The following is a 16,699-nucleotide window of genomic DNA, read 5'->3' as shown; positions in this document are numbered from 1 at the left end:
GTGCCGCACTGTCAGAGGGTCAGTACTGAGGGAGTGCCGCACTGTCAGAGGGTCAGTACTGAGGGAGTACTGCACTGTCAGAGGGTCAGTACTGAGGGAGTGCTGCACTGTCAGAGGGTCAGTACTGAGGGAGTGCCGCACTGTCAGAGGGTCAGTACTGAGGGAGTGCCGCACTGTCAGAGGGTCAGTACTGAGGGAGTGCCGCACTGTCAGAGGGTCAGTACTGAGGGAGTGCCGCACTGTCAGAGGGTCAGTACTGAGGGAGTACTGCACTGTCAGAGGGTCAGTACTGAGGGAGTGCTGCACTGTCAGAGGGTCAGTACTGAGGGAGTGCCGCACTGTCAGAGGGTCAGTACTGAGGGAGTGCCGCACTGTCAGAGGGTCAGTACTGAGGGACTGCCGCACTGTCAGAGGGACAGTACTGAGGGAGTGCTGCACTGTCAGAGGGTCAGTACTGAGAGAGTGCTGCACTGTCAGAGGGTCAGTACTGTGGGAGTGCTGCACTGTCAGAGGGTCAGTACTAAGGGTTTGCCGCACTGTCAGAGGGTCAGTACTGAGGGAGCGCCGCACTGTCAGAGGGTCAGTACTGAGGGAGTGCCGCACTGTCAGAGGGCCAGTACTGAGGGAGTGCCGCACTGTCAGAGGGTCAGTACTGAGGGAGTGCTGCACTGTCAGAGGGTCAGTACTGAGGGTGTGCCGCACTGTCAGAGGGTCAGTACTGAGGGAGCGCTGCACTGTCAGAGGGTCAGTACTAAGGGTGTGCCGCACTGTCAGAGGGTCAGTACTGAGGGAGCGCCGCACTGTCAGAGGGTCAGTACTGAGGGAGTGCCGCACTGTCAGAGGGCCAGTACTGAGGGAGTGCCGCACTGTCAGAGGGTCAGTACTGAGGGAGTGCTGCACTGTCAGAGGGTCAGTACTGAGGGAGTGCTGTACTGTCAGAGGGTCAGTACTGAGGGAGTGCTGCACTGTCAGAGGGTCGGTACTGAGGGAGTGCTGCACTGTCAGAGGGTCAGTACTGAGGGAGTGCTGCACTGTCAGCGGGTCAGTACTGAGGGAGCGCCGCACTGTCAGAGGATCAGTACTGAGGGAGTGCTGCACAGTCAGAGAGTCAGTACTGAGGGAGTGCTGCACTGTCAGAGGGTCAGTACTGAGGGAGTGCTGCACTGTCAGAGGGTCAGTACTGAGAGAGTGCTGCACTGTCAGAGGGTCAGTACTGAGGGAGTGCTGCACTGTCAGATGGTCAGTACTGAGGGAGTGCTGCACTGTCAGAGGGTCAGTACTGAGGGAGTGCTGTAGTGTTGGAGGGTCAGTATTGAGGGTGCTGCACTGTCAGAGGGTCAGTACTGAGGGAGTGCCGCACTGTCAGAGGGTCAGTACTGAGGGAGTGCCGCACTGTCAGAGGGTCAGTACTGAGGGAGTGCCGCACTGTCAGAGGGTCAGTACTCAGGGAGTGCCGCACTGTCAGAGGGTCAGTATTGAGGGAGTGCTGCACTGTCAGAGGGTCAGTACTGAGGGAGTGCTGCACTGTCAGAGGGTCAGTACTGAGGGAGCGCTGCACTGTCAGAGGGTCAGTACTGAGGGAGTGCTGCACTGTCAGAGGGTCAGTACTGAGGGAGTGCTGCACTGTCAGAGGGTCAGTACTGAGGGAGTGCTGCACTGTCAGAGTAGGTTTGTTTGGATGAGACGTGAAACTAATGCTCCACCTGCCCATTTAGGGAGACCTTTAAAGATCCCGGGCTGAAAGAAGTGGGCGATCCGACCCGTGTCCTCAGACCAATAATTATCCTTCAAACATCAGTTTAAAAAAAAGATTATGGGGCAGCACGGTGGCGCAGTGGTTAGCACTGCAGCCTCACTGAGCCAAGGTCCCAGGTTCGATCCCGGCTCTGGGTCACTGTCCGTGTGGAGTTTGCACATTCTCCCCGTGTCTGCTTGGGTTTCGCCCCCACAACCCAAAGATGTGCAGGGTAGGTGGATTGGCCACGCTAAAGTGCCCCTTAATTGGAACAAATGAATTGGGTGCTCTAAATTTCTTAAAAAAAGATTATCAGAATGTAGCACAGTGGTTAGCTCTGCTGCCTCACAGCGCCTGGGACCCGGGCTCAATTCGGCCTTGGGTCACTGTGCAAAGTTTGCACGTTCTCCCCGTGTGTGCGTGGGTTTCCTCCCACAGTCCAAAGTCACGCAGGTTAAACGATTGGCCATGCTAAATTGTTCCTTTGTGTCCAAAAGGTGAGGTGGTGTTATGGGGTTAGAGGGATAGGGCGCTCTGTCAGAGGGTCTGTGAGCTAAATTCCTCCTCCTGCGCTGCAGGATTTCTGTGAAATCCGGTCATTATCATAATAATCTTTGTTATTGTCACACGTAGGCTTATGTTAACACTGCAATGAAGTTACTGTGTGAATCCCCCAGTCGTCTGTTCGGATACACTGGGGGAGAATTCAGAATGTCCAATTCACCTAACAAGCACGTCTTTTGAGAGTTGTGGGAGGAAACCGGAGCACCCGGAGGAAACCCACGCAGACACGGGGAGAACGTGCAGATTCCGCACAGACAGTGACCCAGGCCGGGAATCTGCGGTCTGCGGGATCTTGCTGTGTAGAAATCGGCTTGCCGTGTTTCTACAACCGAGACTGCGTTTCAAAAGTATCTCGTGGGCTATAAAGTGAGGTTGTGAAAGGTGCTATATGAATGCAGTCTGCTTTGGGTAGATCAGGCAGCGTGTGCAGAGAGAGTGGATTCTGGGGGCTGACCCTGAACAGTCCGTACTGCCGATTGGTCCCCTCACGGGGTGGGACCCTGCACGCTCAGTGATGCAGTTCTGTCTTTTCAGGAAGCTGGGCGCTCAGAAAGAAATCTGAAATTTCACTTCTCCTTAACTAAGTGCTGCTTTGCACCAATATTGCCCAGTTGCATTGTCCTGTCAGCAACTTGGAAGGTGCTGTATCAGCTCGACTCGCGGGGACTAGACCCAGACCAGTGCCAGGTCAGGGCCAAGGGATCTTTACCAAACGGCAACCAGCTCTCTGCCTTCATCCAGCACAGGCACAGCTGGGGTGCAGTGTCTGGGCTCAGACCTGCCAGTGTCAGTGAGCCGAGCTGGTGATATCCAGACTATTCAACTGCAAAAGGAAGCACAGCTCAGCCTCTTCCCTCAGATGGGAATGTGGGAACAGGAACAGGTCATTTAGCCCCTCAAACCTGTGCACTATTCACTGAAATCCAGGTTGTTCTGTATCTTAACTCCATTTACCCGGGGCGGGGGGAGGGGGGGGAGGGGGGGAGGGGTGTGGGGGGTGGGGGGGGGGGGGGGGGGGGGTGGGTCACCCTCAGTACCCCAAACCAACAACCATTTTCAGTTCACACCGTCTAACCTGACTGTTTTGGGGGGAGAGTTCCTGATATGTAGCCCGCCGTATCTTTTTGTTTTGCAGAGGTCCCTCCTGACAACACTCCACAACAGCAGCACTCCATTTTAAAGATTCTGCCTCCTTGTTCTGGACCCTCCACTGCCCACCCATCTCTGGGATTCTCAACCTCACAAAATGCCAATTTGGAGAGTATGAAGTGGCAAACACCAGGGGCACAGTCAGAGGGTCAGCTAGTACCGCACTGTCAGAGGGTCAGTACTGAGGGAGTGCCGCACTGTCAGAGGGTCAGTACTGAGGGAGTGCCGCACTGTCAGAGGGTCAGTACTGAGGGAGTGCCGCACTGTCAGAGGGTCAGTACTGAGGGTGTGCCGCACTGTCAGAGGGTCAGTACTGAGGGAGTGCTGCACTGTCAGAGGGTCAGTACTGAGGGAGTGCTGCACTGTCAGAGGGTCAGTACTGAGGGAGTGCTGCACTGTCAGAGGGTCAGTACTGAGGGAGTGCCGCACTGTCAGAGGGTCAGTACTGAGGGAGTGCCGCACTGTCAGAGGGTCAGTACTGAGGGAGTGCCGCACTGTCAGAGGGTCAGTACTGAGGGAGCGCCGCACTGTCAGAGGGTCAGTACTGAGGGAGTACTGCACTGTCAGAGGGTCAGTACTGAGAGAGTGCTGCACTGTCAGAGGGTCAGTACTGAGGGAGTGCCGCACTGTCAGAGGGTCAGTACTGAGGGAGTGTAGCACTGTCAGAGGGTCAGTACTGAGGGAGTGCCGCACTGTCAGAGGATCAGTACTGAGGGAGTGCTGCACTGTCAGAGGGTCAGTACTGAGGGTATGCCGCACTGTCAGAGGGTCAGTACTGAGGGAGGGCTGCACTGTCAGAGGGTCAGTACTGAGGGAGTGCTGCACTGTCAGAGGGTCAGTACTGAGGGAGTGCCGCACTGTCAGAGGGTCAGTACTGAGGGAGTGCTGCACTGTCAGAGGGTCAGTACTGAGGGAGTGCTGCACTGTCAGAGGGTGAGTACAGAGGGAGTGCCGCACTGTCAGAGGGTCAGTACTGAGGGAGTGCTGCACTGTCAGATGGTCAGTACTGAGGGAGTGCCGCACTGTCAGAGGGTCAGTACTGAGGGAGTGCTGCACTGTCAGAGGGTCAGTACTGAGGGAGTGCTGCACTGTCAGATGGTCAGTACTGAGGGAGTGCTGCACTGTCAGAGGGTCAGTACTGAGGGAGTGCTGCACTGTCAGAGGGTCAGTACTGAGGAAGTGCCGCACTGTCAGAGGGTCAGTACTGATGGAGTGCCGCACTGTCGGGCATGCCATCTTCCCGATGAGGTATTAAACTGAGGCCCTGTGTGCCCTCTCTGGTGGATGTAGAACACCCCATTATGCTATTTCCCTGGTGACCCGGTCAATATTTATCTCTCAGTTGACACCAGAAAAAGAGATTCTCTGCTCATTGTCACACTGTTGGTATTGGGATCTTGCTTTGTGTAAACCGATTGCCGTGTTTCCTACATTACACAGGTGACTATGCTTCAAAGGTCATCACTGATTGTTATGTATTTTGGAATGGTCAGTGGTTGTGAGAGGGACAATATAAATGCAAGTCTTTTTTTTTAAATTTCAAGTACCCAAATCAGTTTTTCCAATTAAGGGGCAATTTAGCATGGCCAATCCACCTACCCAGCACATCTTTGGGTTGTGGGCGGTGAGACCCACACAAACATGGGGAGAATGTGCAAACTCCACACGGACAGTGACCCGGGGCCGGGATCGAACCTTGGACCTCGGCGCCATGAGCCAACAGTGCTAACCACTGCGCGCCCTGCCATCCCTTATAAGTGTAAGTCTAGGGGCAGCACGGTGGCACAGTGGTTTGCATTGCTGCCTACGGCGCTGAGGACCTGGGTTCGAATCCCGGCCCTGGGTCACTGTCTGTGTGGAGTTTGCACGTTCTCCCCATGTCTGTGTGGGTTTCGCCACCACAACCCAAAGATGTGCAGGGTAGGTAGATTGGCCATGCTAAATTGCCCCTTAATTGGAAAAAATAATTGGGTACTCTAAATTTTTTTTTTTAAATAAGTGTAAGTCTTCACTCTTTGTGGAAGTTTTCATGCACGTTTTAAAGGCGAGGCTATCGGACATACCCTCAGGCTGGGCTGAATGAGAACGCAGGGTCCAAATGTGAACGGTTATGCTGTAACTGATTAACAACAATTACAGCAACTCACATTTGCCCTTTAATGTAAAAGGGAGCAGAATGGTCACGGGAAAGATGTTCAGCTCCTCCACACTGACTGTATTTCACAGAATTTACAGTGCAGAAGGAGGCCATTCGGCCCATTGGGCCCACATGGCCCTTGGAAAAAGCACCCTACCCAAGCCCTCACCTCCGCCCTATCCCTGTAACCCCGTAATCCCACCTAACGTTTAGGCACGACATTTAAGGGGCAATTTAGCGTGGCCAATCCACCTAGCCTGCACATCTTTGGGTTGTGGGGGTGAAACCCACGCAGACACGGGGAGAATGTGCAAACTCCACACGGACAGTGACCCAGAGCCGGGAATCGAACCCGGGACCTCAGCGCCGCAGTCCCAGTGTCACATCTCGCCCTTCGTTTGGACACTACTTAGTAAATCTCCCATTGCGGCAGTGACACTCTGGGTAAGCAGCTCAGGGTTTGTTAGGCCTGATTTTCTTGCTCAGTTGTCCCATAACAAAAAAGACTCCATTTGTATTTGTAAACACGAGCAGGATGGTTTCCAGGTAGGTGCACGAGGAAAGCCATAAAAGTTCTTCTGGGATGGTGGAAATTAAGAGCTTCTGGTTGAAAGAAAGATTTGTGTTTATATAACATCCCAAAGCGAGTCCTTTTGAAGTTTAGTTACTGTTCTAATGTGAGACAGGGTAGGGTACGTAATTTGAATGAGATTAGCTCCTCCACGCATACTGATTCTGTACTAAAACCACACCCAGCAGCTTTATATATTTATCAAAAACCTCAAGTCCATTCTGTATTCAGAGAATTTGCTCACTTTGCAGACCATTTCCTGTCAGTTCAACACTTCGCTTGCTCTGTACTATTTTCATCAATGCAAAATGCAACTTTCAAAAAAGTTAGTAGAAAGTTGGACCTAAACTGAGGTGTGGCAAGCCGGTGAGTTCATCCCTCATGTGAATGACACCCTATTACTCACAACCCAGCCATTATAATCCTGATCTGCAGTAAAGCCATTCCTGTGACTCATTTAAATAATCAATAGCTGCCGAGGCTGAAGTATAACTGAGGGGTTCAGAGGGTCTATGTACTATGGGTAAATCTACAACATATGGACTGCAGCCATTCTCAAGCACAATTAGGAATGGAGAAGACAGGCGCTAGTGTGGCGAGCAACTCCCACATCCTGTAAAAGAATACATTTTAGTAAAGATAATAGACACTAAGGAGTGAGTTACAGGCTGGAATCTAGTCAAGGCGTTCAGCATGGTTTATATCTGGAATAACAGATACCCGGGAGTGAGTTACAGAATGGAATCTAATCGAGGGGTTCGGGGTGGTTTATATATAGAATAACAGATACCTGGGAGTGAGTTACAGACTGGAATCTAATCGAGGGGTTCAGGGTGGTTTATATATAGAATAACAGATACCTGGGAGTGAGTTACAGACTGGAATCTAATCGAGGGGTTCAGGATGGTTTATATATAGAATAACAGATACCTGGGAGTGAGTTACAGACTGGAATCTAATCGAGGGGTTCAGGGTGGTTTATATAGAATAACAGATACCCGGGAGTGAGTTACAGACTGGAATCTAATCGAGGGGTTCGGGGTGGTTTATATATAGAATAACAGATACCCGGGAGTGAGTTACAGACTGGAATCTAATCGAGGGGTTCGGGGTGGTTTATATACACAATAACAGATACCCGGGAGTGAGTTACAGACTGGAATCTAATCGAGGGGTTCAGGGTGGTTTATATATAGAATAACAGATACCCGAGAGTGAGTTACAGACTGGAATCAAATCGAGGGGTTCAGGGTGGTTTATATACAGAATAACAGATACCCGGGAGTGAGTTACAGAATGGAATCTAATCGAGGGGTTCAGAGTGGTTTATATATAGAATAACAGATACCCGGGAGTGAGTTACAGACTGGAATCTAATCGAGTGGTTCAGGGTGGTTTATATATAGAATAACAGATACCCGGGAGTGAGTTACAGACTGGAATATAATCAAGGGGTTCAGGGTGGTTTATATATAGAATAACAGATACCCGGGAGTGAGTTACAGACTGGAATCTAATCGAGGGGTTCAGGGTGGTTTATATATAGAATAATAAGTACCTGGGAGTGAGTGACAGACTGGAATCTAATCAAGAGGTTCGGGGTTGTTTATATTTAGAATAACAGACAACGTGAATGAGTTATAGACTGGAATCTCTTTGAGGGGTTCAGGGTGGTTTATCTATAGAATAACAGATACCCAGGAGTGAGTTACAGACTGAAATCTAATCGAGGGGTTCAGGGTGGTTTATATACAGAATAACAGATACCCAGGAGTGAGTTACAGACTGAAATCTAACCAAGGGGTTCAGGGTGGTTTATATATAGAATAACAGATACCCGGGAGTGAGTTACAGACTGGAATCTAATCAAGGGGTTCGGGTGGTTTATATATAGAATAACAGATACCCGGGAGTGAGTTACAGACTGGAATCTAATCGAGGAGTTCAGGGTGGTTTATATATAGAATAACAGATACCCAGGAGTGAGTTACAGACTGGAATCTAATCGAGGAGTTCAGGGTGGTTTATATATAGAATAACAGATACCCAGGAGTGAGTTACAGACTGGAATCTAATCGAGGGGTTCGGGTTGGTTTATATATAGAACAACAGATACCTGGGAGTGAGTTACAGACTGGAATCTAATCGAGGGGTTCGGGGTGGTTTATATACACAATAACAGATACCCGGGAGTGAGTTACAGACTGGAATCTAATCGAGGGGTTCAGGGTGGATCCCAGGTCACTGGCCCTGTGGAGTTTGCACTTTGTGCCCGTGTCTGGATGGGTTTCACCCCCACCACCCCATGGGTTTCACCCCCACCACCCCATTGGTTTCACCCCACCACCCAAAGATGTGCAGGTCGATCATAGAACATAGAAAAATACAGCACAGAACAGGCCCTTTGGCCCACCATGTTGAGCCGTACTTTTGTCCCAGATTAAGAACAAATGAATCTGCACCCCATCGTTCTACACCCCATCATTCTACCCTAATCCATGTACCTATCCAATAGCCGCTTGAAGGTCCCTTATGTTTCCGACTCAACTACTTCCACGGGCAATGCATTCCATGCCCCCACTACTCTCTGGGTAAAGAACCTACATCTGACATCCCCTCTATATCTTCCACCATTCACCTTAAATTTATGTCCCCTTATAATGGTTTGTTCCACCCGGGGGAAAAGTCTCTGACTGTCTACTCTATCTATTCCCCTGATCATCTTATAAACCTCTATCAAGTCGCCCCTCATCCTTCTCCGTTCTAATGAGAAAAGGCCTAGCACCCTCAACCTTTCCTCGTAAGACCTACTCTCCATTCCAGGCAACATCCTGGTAAATCTCCTTTGCAACTTTTCCAAAGCTTCCACATCCTTCCTAAAATGAGGCGACCAGAACTGCACACAGTACTCCAAATGTGGCTTTACCAAGGTTTTGTACTGCATCATCACCTCACGGCTCTTAAATTCAATCCCTCTGCTAATGAACACTAACACACCATAGGCCTTCTTCACAGCTCTATCCACTTGAGTGGAAACTTTCAAAGATCTATGAATATAGACCCCAAGATCTCTCTGCTCCTCCACATTGCCAAGAACCCTACCGTTAACCCTGTATTCCGCATTCATATTTGTCCTTCCAAAATGGACAACCTCACACTTTTCAGGGTTAAACGCCATCTGCCACTTCTCAGCCCAGCTCTGCATCCTGTCTATGTCTCTTTGTAGCCAACAACAGCCCTCCCCACTATCCACAACTCCACCAATCTTCGTATCGTCTGCAAATTTACTGACCCACCCTTCAACTCCCTCATCCAAGTCGTTAATGAAAATCACAAACAGCAGAGGACCCAGAACCGATCCCTGCGGCACGCCACTGGTAACTGGGCTCCAGGCTGAATATTTGCCATCCACCACCACTCTCTGTCTTCTATCGGTTAGCCAGTTGGGGACTTCCGGTGGCGGCGATGCGCAGTTGAGCCGCACATTCGGCGGCTCCCGCGAATAACGGACTTTGGGGCTCTTTTCAGGGCCCCCAACGGAGCTGAGGCGGCGAATCCCAACGGGGGAGGAGCCCAGGAGTCGACCCCAATGGTCCCATGGTCCGGACCAGGAGTGGGGCAGTGAGAAAACCGTCGGAAACACCTAGGAAAAATCGGGGGTAGAAAAACAAAATGGCGGCCGGCGAAGGCCTTGAGGAGATGAGGAAGTGGGTCCAGGAGCAGCAGACGATTCTGCTGCGCTGCTTCCAGGAGCTGAAGTTGGAGCTGCTGGAGTCCCTGAAGGTAACCAACAGGGAACTGATGGAGACCCAGACAGCCCAGGGGGCTGCGAACCGGGAGCTGCAGCAGCAGGCCTCCGAAAGGGAGGACGAGGTCGTGGCCGAGGTGGGGAAGGTGGAGATGCACGAGGCGCTCCCTAAAAGATGGCAGGAGCGGTTCGAGGAGCTGGACAACCGGTCGAGGAGGAAGAATTTGCGGATCCTGGGCCTCACGGAGGGGCTGGAGGGGTCAGACCTAGCGGCCTATGTGGTGATGATGCTAAACTCACTGATGGGGGCTGGGTCCTTCCAGGGGCCCCTGGAGTTGGAGGGGGCCCACAGAATTCTGGCTAGGAGGCCCAAGCCGAACGAGCCGCCGCGGGCGGTGTTGGTGAGGTTCCACCGGTTCGTGGATCGTGAGTGTGTGCTCCGGTGGGCCAAGAAGGAGCGGAGCAGCAAATGGGAGAACATGGAGGTGCGGATCTTCCAGGACTGGAGTGCGGAGGTGGCGAGGCGGAGGGCCGGGTTTAACCGGACGAAGGCGGAGCTACACAGACGGAGGGTGAAGGTTGGAATGTTGCAGCCGGCGCGTCTGTGGGTCACCTATAAGGATTGACACCACTATTTTGAGTCCCCGGAGGAGGCGTGGGCCTTTGTGCAAGCCGAGAAGCTGGACTCAAACTGAGGGTCCCCCTGATGGGGGATGCTGTATAATACTGTATTTATTTATACTGTATTTGTATTTGCTGGGTTTAGGGTAAGATGTGGGGTGGCTTTAGGGTGGGTGGGGTGATGTCGTACGGGTTTTTTCTTTATGGGTTTTTAAGCAGGGGTTGGGTGGACGGGTTCGGGCAGAGGGGTAAACGGGGAGTTCGGGGAGCTGGTGGGGGGGACTGACAATGGGAGTGGCCCTGGAGGAGGCGGGGCCGGGTAGGGGGAAAGCGCGGGCTTTCTGCGGGGTTCCCGTGCTGTGAGAGGGTGGGGGCGTGTTTTCTTTTCCCGCGCAGGAGCAGGGGGAGGGTGGACTCATTGACGGGCACAATGGAGAAGGGGCAGTCCCACGTTGGGAGGAGCCGAAAGTAGGGCGGGAGTCGCCGGGGTCAGCAGAAGGTAGCTGGCTCACGGGAGTGCTGTAGATGGGGGAGCGCGGCTAGGAGGGGCCCTAGCCTGGGGGGGAGGGGAGTGGGGCGGGGGGGGTACCGGGCTGCTGCTGAAACGGTCAGGAAGGAGCTGGAGGATGCAGGGGGTGCTGGAGGGGGGGAGTTGCCGCCGTGGGAAACTGGCAGAGCGGGGTACGCTGGCCGGGGGTGGGCAAGGGATGGGGTATGGCTAATCGGCAGGGGAAGGGGGCAGGGAGCCCTCGGATCCGGCTGATAACTTGGAATGTGAGGGGGCTGAATGGGACGGTCAAACGGGCCCGGGTATTTGCGCACCTGAAGGGGCTGAAGGCGGATGTGGCCATGCTCCAGGAGACACACCTGAGAGTGGTGGACCAGGTCCGGCTGAGGAAGGGGTGGGTGGGCCAAGTGTTCCACTCAGAGCTGGATGAGAAGAGTAAGGGGGTGGTGATCCTGGTGGGGAAGAAGGTGTTGTTTGAGGCGTTGAAGGTGGTGGCTGACAGTGGCAGGAGGTACGTGATGGTGAGTGGCAAGCTGCAGGGGGAGCGGGTGGTGTTGGTGAATGTCTATGCCCCAAATTGGGACGATGCGGGGTTTATGCGGCGTATGTTGGGCCGCATTCCGGACCTGGAGGCGGGGGGCCTGATCATGGGGGGGGACTTTAACACAGTACTGGATCCCCCATTGGATCGATCCAAGTCCCGGACGGGTAGGAGGTCGGCGGCGGCTAAGGTGCTGAGGGGATTCATGGACCAGATGGGGGGGGTGGACCCCTGGAGGTTTGCGAGGCCAAGGGCCAGGGAATACTCGTTTTTCTCCCATGTACATAAGGCCTACTCGAGGATTGATTTTTTTTGTCCAGTTAGCCAGTTGGTTATCCAACTGGCCAAATTTCCCACTATCCCATGCCTCCTTACTATCAGCAAAAGCCTATCATGGGGAACCTTATCAAATGCCTTACTAAAATCCATGTACACCACATCCATTGCTTTACCTTCATCCACGTTCTTGGTCACCTCTTCAAAGAATTCAATAAGACTTGTAAGGCAAGACCTACCCCTCACAAATCCGTGCTGACTATCCCTAATCAAGCAGTGTCTTTCCAGATGCTCAGAAATCCTATCCCTCAGCACCCTTTCCATTACTTTGCCTACCACCGAAGTAAGACTAACTGGCCTATAATTCCCAGGGTTATCCCTATTCCCTTTTTTGACCAGGGGCACGACATTCGCCACTATCCAATCCCCTGGTACCACCCCTGTTGACAGGGAGGATGAAAAATCATTGCCAACAGCTCTGCAATTTCATCTCTTGCTTCCCATAGAATCCTTGGCTATATCCCATCAGGCCCGGGGGACTTGTCTATCCTCAAGTTTTTCAAAATGCCCAACACATCTTCCTTCCTAACAAGTATCTCCTTGAGCTTACCAGTCTGTTTCACACTGTCCTCTCCAACAATATGGCCCCTCTCATTCATAAATACTGAAGAAAAGTAATCGTTCAAGACCTCTCCTATCTCTTCAGACTCAATACACAATCTCCCACTACTGTCCTTGATCGGACCTACCATCGCTCTAGTCATTCTCATATTTCACACATATGTGTAAAAGGCCTTGGGGTTTTCCTTGATTCTACCCGCCAAAGATTTTTCATGCCCTCTCTTAGCTCTCCTAATCCCTTTCTTCAGTTCCCTCCTGGCTATCTTGTATCCCTCAAGCGCCCTGTCTGAACCTTGTTTCCTCAGCCTTATATAAGTCTCCTTCTTCCTCTTAACAAGACATTCAACCTCTCTTGTCAACCATGGTTCCCTCACTCGACCATCTCTTCCCTTCTTGACAGGGACGTACATATCAAGGACACATAGTATCTGTTCTTTGAACAAGTTCCACATTTCAATTGTGTCTTTCCCTGACAGCCTATGTTCCCAACGTATGCACTTCAGTTCTTGTCTGACAGCATTGTATTTACCCTTCCCCCAATTGTAAATCTTGCCCTGTTGCACGCACCTATCCCTCTCCATAACTAAAGTGAAAGTCACAGAATTGTGGTGACTATCTCCAAAATGCTCCCCCATTAACAAATCTATCACTTGCCCTGGCTCATTACCAAGTACCAAATCCAATATGGCCTCCCCTCTGGTCGGACAATCTGCATACTGTGTTAGAAAAGTTTCCTGGACACACTGCACAAACACTACCCCATCCAAACTATTTGGTCTAAAGAGTTTCCACTCAATATTTGGGAAATTGAAGTCACCCATGACTACTGCCCTGTGACTTCTGCACCTTTCAAAAATCTGTTTCCCAATCTGTTCCTCCACATCTCTGCTGCTATTGGGGGGCCTATAGAAAACTCCTAACAAGGTGACTGCTCCTTTCCTATTTCTGACTCTAACCCTTACTACCTCAGTAGGCAGATCCTCCTCGAACTGCCTTTCTGCAGCTGTTATATTATCTTCAATTAATAATGCAACCCCCCCCCCCCCCCCCCCCCCCCCCCCCACCTCTTTTACCATCCTCCCTAATAGAACATAGAACAGTACAGCACAGAACAGGCCCTTCGGCCCTCGATGTTGTTCCGAGCAATGATCACCCTACTTAAACCCACGTAACCTGTATACCCGTAACCCAACAATCCCCCCATTAACCTTACACTACGGGCAATTTAGCATGGCCAATCCACCTAACCCGCACATCTTTGGAAATCTTATTGAAACATCTATAACAGGAACCTCCAACAACCATTTCTGCCCCTCTTCTATCTAAGTTTCCGTGATGGCCACCACATCGTAGTCCCAAGTACCGATCCATACCTTAAGTTCACCCACCTTATTCCTGATGCTTCTTGCGTTGACACACACTTCAACCAATCTCCTTGCCTGCAAGTACTCTCCTTTGTCAGTGTTGCCTTCCCCACTTCCTCACTACACGCTCTGACGTCCTGAATATTGGCTACCTTAGTTGCTGGACTACAAATCTGGTTCCCATTCCCTTGCCAAACTAGTTTAAACCCTCCCGAAGAGTACTAGAAAACCTCCCCCCCCAGGATATTGGTGCCCCTCTGGTTCGGATGCAACCCGTCCTGCTTGTACAGGTCCCACTGAGGGCAGCACGGTGGCGCAGTGGGTTAGCCCTGCTGCCTCACGGCGCTGAGGTCCCAGGTTCGATCCCGACTCTGGGTCACTGTCCATGTGGAGTTTGCACATTCTCTCCGTGTTTGCGTGGGTTTCACCCCCACAATCCAAAGATGTGCAGGCTAGGTGGACTGGCCACGCTAAATTGCCCCTTAATTGGAAAAGAAATAATAATTGGATACTCTAAATTTATTTTTCAAATATTGGATATGTGAGATTATACAGTCCACACCATATGATTCATTGCATCAGCGGTATTGTATATTATTCAGAATCCTATAGATCACATTATATATACCACACTGTACACTTAATCCTTTTGAGAATCTAGAGTTCTCTCAAGGTGACAACATCAGCTCCCAGATCTCTATCAGGATAAGGGAATATATTTGCATTTGTTCTGTCATTCATTCAGATCATGCTGTATCTCAATTGCATTTTTCTATCTTTGCTCCCAATTCCTTGATACCCTAAACCAACAAAGATTTACTGACCTCAGTCTGCAAAATCACAATGGACAGTTTATTAAAGAGCCTTTTGCCCAGGCTGTGCAGAGGACAAATCATCCACTCTGAGCCCTCTGGCACACTAGGGGTGAATCCTGAGCTAGCAGACTGCATTATGTGTGGTAAATATGGGGCAGCACGGTGACGCAGTGGTTAGCATTGCTGCTTCATGGCGCCGAAGTCCCAGGTTCAATCCTGGCCCCGGGTCACTGTCCATGTGGAGTCTGCACGTTCTCCCCGTGTCTGCGTGGGTTTCTTCCGGGTGCTCCAGTTTCCTCCTGAAAGATGTGGGGCGCAATTCCCCGAGCCCCGCGCCGGGCCGGAGAATCGCCGCAACCGCGCCACGCCGCCCCGAGGTGAGAAGAATCGGTGTAATTTGCGCCGGCGCGATTGGCACGGCGCTGGTCACGGGCTGCTGTACGATGCCGGGCTGCCGATTCTCCGGCCCGGATGGGCCGAGCGGCCGCGCGGAAAAAGCAGAGTCCCGCCGGCACCGTCCACACCGGGTCGCTGCTGGCGGGAACTCAGTGCGAAGGCCTGTGGGGGGGGGGCTCCATCCCCGGGGGGGGCCTCCGATGGGGTCTGGCCCGCGTTCAGGGCTCACCGATCGGCGGGCCGGCCTCTCCCCACCCGGGCCTACTTCGTTGCGCGGACGGCCGCAGAACCCCCACGCCATATTGCGTCGGGCCCGGCGTGTTCCGTAAAGCCACCGCACATGCACGGGTTGGCGCCGCACCCAGTGCACGCCAGGAAGTGAGGCTGGAGCGGCGTGAACCGCTCCAGCACCCTGCAGGCCCCCTGTGCGGGCCAGAATCGCTAGTGCCCGCAGCCGTTTCACGCCATGGTGAAACGCGACGGCGTTCACGACGGCCCGGACACTCTGTCCCCCGATCGGAAAATCGCACCCGTGCTGTTAGGTGAATTGAACATTCTGAATTCTCCCTCAGTTTCCCCGAACAGGTGCTGTAGTGTGGCAACTAGGGGATTTTCACAGTAACTTCATCGCCTACTTGTGACACTAATAAAGATTATTATTATCATGATGATGATTATTAATCAATAGCTTACTGATGGTTGGCACAGTGGATCGAAGGGCCACTTTACATGCTGTGACACTCTGTGTCTCAGAGTACTTCCCAGCAGTGAATAACAAGCAGAACTTTGCCACCAAGCCAGAAGGAGAGACATTAGGACATGGAAACGTAAAACTTTGTCAAAGAGGTTGGCTTCAAGGAGCTTTGAAAAGAAAGACAAAGAGGTTTAGGATGGGAATTTGAGAGGTAAGAGTCTCGGAAGCTGAAAGTAAAGGCCAATTAAATTCAAGTATGTGCAAGAGGTCAGAATTGGATTGGCACAGTGATCTTGGAGGGTTGTGGGGCTGGAGAAGGTTCCAGAGTTAAGGAGGAGGTGAGGGCACAAAGGGACGTCAATATAAGGATGAGCGTTAAAATCAAAGTGTTGCCAAGACAGGGAGCCAGTAGTGGTTAGCGAGTACAGAGGTGTTGGGTGAACGAGTTCGGACACAGACAGGCAGAGTTCTGGCTGCAGTCAAGTAAAGAGTTAATTAAATCATTAAACTGCCCACCTTCCCAAGCCCAGCAGGTAAACCAACATATCCGGCCCTTACCTGCTGCTCCACAGTCAGCACATTTGCTGTTCTCTGCGTCTTCCAGTAGCTGCAGGAGAATCCTCTTATTCATGTCCCTGATGTTCATAGTTTAAGACTAAGTCAGAGCAGTTTGTGCGTGTGTGTGTGCAGAACCCAGGCTGATAGTCAGATCTCGTCGACCTTAAATCCCTCCAATGTTGTGCGTCCACCAGTTAACCAGTCTGCTCTTTGAACCCTGCTCTCTCTCGCTCTCTTATATCCAGCCCAGACTCTCCAATCTCCTCCCTGTTTAGTAGTTTTAGCTGTCAGGAGCCACACCTCCTCCCTGCTGCTGAGTTCCTGTCTCTGGTGTCACTCACCAGGGGTTTTCCTTCTGTCCCAATAGGAAATGCCAGTTCCTTCCAGTATTACTGTTCCCC

The 16,699-nt window shown here is 51.8% G+C and overlaps 1 protein-coding gene across 1 annotated transcript in view; it reads right to left on the bottom strand.

The window, feature by feature from the left end:
• Nucleotides 1–16,540, bottom strand: part of adap2 (ArfGAP with dual PH domains 2) — a 41,224-nt gene extending 24,684 nt beyond the window's left edge. The window contains exon 1 of the mRNA XM_038776937.1: nucleotides 16,299–16,540. Coding sequence (XP_038632865.1) covers nucleotides 16,299–16,386 — 88 coding nt within the window. The 5' untranslated portion in view covers nucleotides 16,387–16,540. The remainder of the gene's footprint in view (nucleotides 1–16,298) is intronic.
• Between the last annotated feature and the right edge of the window lie 159 nt (nucleotides 16,541–16,699).

The sequence above is a fragment of the Scyliorhinus canicula genome, chromosome 18 (genome assembly GCF_902713615.1).
Source record: "Scyliorhinus canicula chromosome 18, sScyCan1.1, whole genome shotgun sequence".
In the NCBI taxonomy this organism is placed as follows: domain Eukaryota; kingdom Metazoa; phylum Chordata; class Chondrichthyes; order Carcharhiniformes; family Scyliorhinidae; genus Scyliorhinus; species Scyliorhinus canicula.
The sequence above is the reverse complement of the archived record's forward strand: the minus strand, read 5'-3'. Positions and strand labels throughout refer to the sequence as shown.